Genomic DNA, 4,521 nt, shown 5'->3' on the forward strand with positions numbered 1-4,521 from the left:
ATATATATTAAGCTTTGCCATGCAGCAATAAATAACATTTGAATATATATTAAAATAGCAAACAGTTATATTAATATTTCACAATATTTCTATTTTTGCTGTATCTTAATACACAAGTTATGCAAGCTATTCATATAAATATATGTATTGTTTCAGCTTGCAATAACAGGAATAAATAACATTAACATATGCTACTGTTCAAAAGTTTAGGGTTGTTAAGATTTTTAATGCCAAGGTTGCATTTAGTTGATTAAAATACAGTAAAAACAGTAATATTGTGAAACATTTAGTCAATTTAAAATAATTATTTCTATTTTAATATATTTTTAAAAATGAAATTTATTCCTGTAATGGCAAAGCTGAATTTTCAGCAACCATTACTCTAGTATTCGGTGTGACTGATTTAATTTCTGTCCCCATCTAGTGGAACTAATCCTGAATAACAGCATAAACCGTTGGATCTCATTTTACTGTAAAACTGATAAACATGCTATTGAATGCTCCTCTGATGAATGTCTTTCAACTTTTATGAAGATGGAGGAATTGATAAATGGTATCCGATGGGCATTTATTGACATACTTGAGAAGGAGAATGACTGGATGGATAAAGAAACAAAGAGAAAAGCAACAGAAAAGGTGTTTTCCAGTGTATTTGTGACAGCTACACTCTTAAAAATAAAGGTGCTTCATGATGCCATAGAAGAACCTTTTGGTCTAAATGGTTCCATAAAGAACCTTTAACATCTGAAGAACCTTTCGGTTTCACAAAAGGTTCTTTGTGGCGAAAGAAGGTTCTTCAGATTATAAAAAGGTAAGAAAGAAATGGTTCTTTAAAGAACCTTTGACTGAATGGTTCTTTCTGGAACCAAAAATGGTTCTTCTATGGCATCGCTTGAAGAACCTTTTGAAGCACCTTTATTTTTAAGAGTGTATGAATACACAGCATCAATGAAACTGTTCTTTTTCACATCATTACTGTCTATATCTCACGTTAGGCTCATGCAGTCTTGGCGAAAGTGGGTTACCCAGACTTCATCTTAAATGACACTTATATTAATGAGGACCTCAAACAAGTATGTTTGCAAGCTTTCTAGATTTAGTTCATCTTATTGATTTTGTTATTCAATTTAACTGTTTTGTGTTTGGCAGATATCAGTGCAAATCAAAGTCATTAAGGTTTTATGTTTATGCACAGTTGGCGTTCACTGAGACAGACTACTTTGGGAATGTCATGCAGACCCTGAAGTTCATAGCTCAGTCTGACATCGGCTGGCTGAGGAAAACAGTCCCACGCACAGAGTAAGTTGTCAGCATTTTCAAAGCTTGTTAAAATGAGATGAATCTGCCTTTGAACATGATGAAACATCACTTTTTTCCCCTCAGGTGGTTCACCAACCCAACAACAGTAAATGCGTTTTACAGCTCCTCTACAAACCAGATCAGTGAGTAATGAATTTCAGTTCATTAATAAATAAAGAGCTCTATTGAATACTTGGTTTTGATTGGTCAGTCACAGTGGTCATATTTTCCTATAAAAAGCATATAGACTTTCATCTTAAAAATATTAAGACTTTAAATATTTTTTGAAAGAAATTAAAACATTTATTTAGCAAAGGATGCAATAAATAAAAAAAAATAATGTTTTTTTGAACTTTTAAATTATTAAAGAATAGATTAAGAATCACAACTGTTTTCAACAATGATAATAATAATAAGAAATGTTACTTGAGCACCGATTAGCATATTAGAATGATTTCTGAAAATTCAGCTTTGCCATCACAGGAATGAATTACATTTTAAAATATATGAAAATATAGTATACAGAAAACTGTTATATTTAATTGTAAAAATATATATCACAATATCACTGTTTTACTCTATTTTTGACCTAAATGTAGCCTTGACGATCATAAAATACATAAAAATACAAAAGTAAAAAGAATACATTTATGCGGGTGTATATTTTGCTACCCTCATACACAATATGGTGTTCATATTACCCTCAGTAACAACGTTTTGCCTTTAAAAGTGCATTATTAATAATGATAAATGATATCCAGTATAATATGAGTTATAAAAACCATTTCTGGTGTGGTATCTATCAGGTGTAATAGTAGTGTGTTCTCTGTTTTAGATGTTTGATGTGTGTTTAGATATACCGTATCAAATTCTTTTATTTGGTGGCTAATTGAACCGTCTTCGTCTACCCAGGATTCCCTGCGGGAGAACTTCAGAAGCCATTTTTCTGGGGACTTGACTACCCTCGGTGAGACATATAGTCACTCTTTTGATTTATGTTTCATAGTATGCTAGAGATTATGTGGATTTCTAGGAAAAATCATTCATAAAATGTGTTCTTGTGTCAGATCCTTGAGCTATGGAGCGATCGGAGTAATTGTGGGGCATGAATTGACCCATGGCTTTGATAACAATGGTGAGGCCATTTGATTAATAATGAGTCTCAACACGTGTTGCCATGGTGACAGCTGATTCTGAAGGACATCTGTGTTTATCTGTGTTCATCTAGGCAGAAAATATGACAAAGATGGGAACCTGGACCAGTGGTGGAGCAACTCCTCAATCACCCGCTTCACCGAAAAGGCACAATGCATGATTGACCAGTACAACAGTTACCACTGGAAAGAGGCGGGGCTAAATGTACAGTAGGCACCAGTCTTTTTAATGCATTCCTGTTTGAACGTGTCATCAAAATGTAGCAGAGCTTCCAATCTAATACTTAATACCCACAATCCCCTCTCAAGGTCAAGGGGAAGAGGACTCTGGCAGAGAACATTGCTGACAATGGAGGGATAAGAGAATCTTTCAGGGTATTACAGCATTTTCCACTATAATTATCCTAAAGTGACCTGAATCTGATTTACCGTCAACTCGTCTCATTCCAAACTTTGATGGATCACAAAAAGGGAAATTTGGAGAATATATTACAATTTGTTGTTGATTTGTGTACACATCATTCAGACTGCTAATTGGATCAATTGATTTATAGAAAAATGTGACTAAAAACAATGATTCATTCACAAACTGGACATTGGTCCTTTTCTCAGGAGAGTCAAGATTTTCAGTGAATAAATTACTAAATATCTTATTAATTTCATTCATTTTTCATTCAATTTTTCATCTTTTTTTAAGCTTGAAAGCACTGTTTTAACTGCACAGCAAAAAATGTCAATTCCCCAGTTTGTTTCATAGATGAAAGAAAATTTGGAATTAATTTTTTTTTTTTTTTTTTTAAGCGATTCCTTTAATAGTTTTGGTGTATGTATTTATGTACATGTGAACTTGTCTGCAGGCCTATAGGAGATGGATTGAAAAAGAGAGAGCAGGAGTCGAGGAGCCTCTCCTGCCTGGTGTGGGTCTGACCAACAACCAGCTGTTTTTCCTCAGTTATGCTCATGTCAGTATTCTGCAATTTGACACATAAATATTTAGGCTTAAATGTCAGATGTCACAAACTATATTTTATTCTTAAAAATTAGAATGGGTTGAAAAACTATAGTAATATGGCTTACTATACTATAAGTAATATGGCTTTTTCTGTCATTTTAGGTATAATATAATTTAGGTTGTATGTGTATCCTAAATAGCATGCAAGATTAGAATTAACATTTTATGACATGGTAGTTTTAGTACACACTCAAAAGTATGCACTTTGTCATTACTATCAAAGTGAGTACTTCAAATAAATATTATTTGCAAATGTACTTTAGACAAAACACTCCAGGGTAAATAGGGTAAAAAAGATTAACTCATCGATATGACCATACTTCCCAAGTTGATCGATTCCATTAAAAATTGCAAAGTTTTTTTGTATTACATTTTTATGAAATGTTGTTCAGATATGCAAATTATGCATTATCCAATTAAATAAGCACTCATTTGCATAATTTCCAAAATAGAGAGTTGTACATTTGATAATGCCAGATTCAAAAATCTTGTTTACATTTTTTAGGGGATTTCATTTTGGATATGCCTTTTTTATTACTCCATTAATCAGAAAATACTGTCAATAACCAGAAAAAAATGTGTTTTTCATTATGTTTTAGGAATGCAATTTTGTAGAATCAGGCAAATTATACATGAACAAACCCTTTGTTAAAACCTTCACAATGTAAAGTGGAACGTTTGGTGTGTGTAAGTGCTATTAAACTGAAGTTTTGAGAAAATGGCCTTTAAAGATATACAGGTGCATCTCAATAAATTAGAATGTCGTGGAAAAGTTTAACTGAAATCTACAGAAGCAAATAGAGCACAATAAGTCTAATAAAATAAATACTTAAAAGTGTTTTTGGATATTTTCTTTCCACTAGTCTGAAATGTCATATTATGAAAAGCCAAATACCCAAGATCTAAAAATTGACCAGTGCATGAAAAACAATGGTTTTTTCTATAGTGTCTTGCTTTAAATGGGACTCTATTGATTTGTTGTGCATACAGTGGGTACAGAAAGTATTCAGACCCCCTTCAATTTTTCACTCTTTGTTATATTGCAGCCATTTGCTA

General features: G+C 32.5%; 1 protein-coding gene across 4 annotated transcripts in view; it reads left to right on the forward strand.

The window, feature by feature from the left end:
• Positions 1–4,521, forward strand: part of phex (phosphate regulating endopeptidase homolog, X-linked) — a 19,125-nt gene that overhangs the window by 13,725 nt on the left and 879 nt on the right. For 3 of the 4 annotated variants that reach the window (XM_016464257.1, XM_016464258.1, XM_016464261.1), the window contains 9 exons: positions 535–636; positions 996–1,073; positions 1,196–1,299; positions 1,384–1,442; positions 2,212–2,266; positions 2,367–2,434; positions 2,528–2,658; positions 2,763–2,828; positions 3,311–3,415. In XM_016464257.1, coding sequence (XP_016319743.1) covers positions 535–636; positions 996–1,073; positions 1,196–1,299; positions 1,384–1,442; positions 2,212–2,266; positions 2,367–2,434; positions 2,528–2,658; positions 2,763–2,828; positions 3,311–3,415 — 768 coding nt within the window. Of the gene's footprint in view, positions 1–534; positions 637–995; positions 1,074–1,195; positions 1,300–1,383; positions 1,443–2,211; positions 2,267–2,366; positions 2,435–2,527; positions 2,664–2,762; positions 2,829–3,310; positions 3,416–4,521 lie in introns of those variants that run through there. The other variant, XM_016464260.1, reaches the window with a different exon arrangement.

Source organism: Sinocyclocheilus anshuiensis, unplaced genomic scaffold, assembly GCF_001515605.1.
Source record: "Sinocyclocheilus anshuiensis isolate Anshui unplaced genomic scaffold, SAMN03320099.WGS_v1.1 scaffold1568, whole genome shotgun sequence".
In the NCBI taxonomy this organism is placed as follows: Eukaryota; Metazoa; Chordata; class Actinopteri; order Cypriniformes; family Cyprinidae; genus Sinocyclocheilus; species Sinocyclocheilus anshuiensis.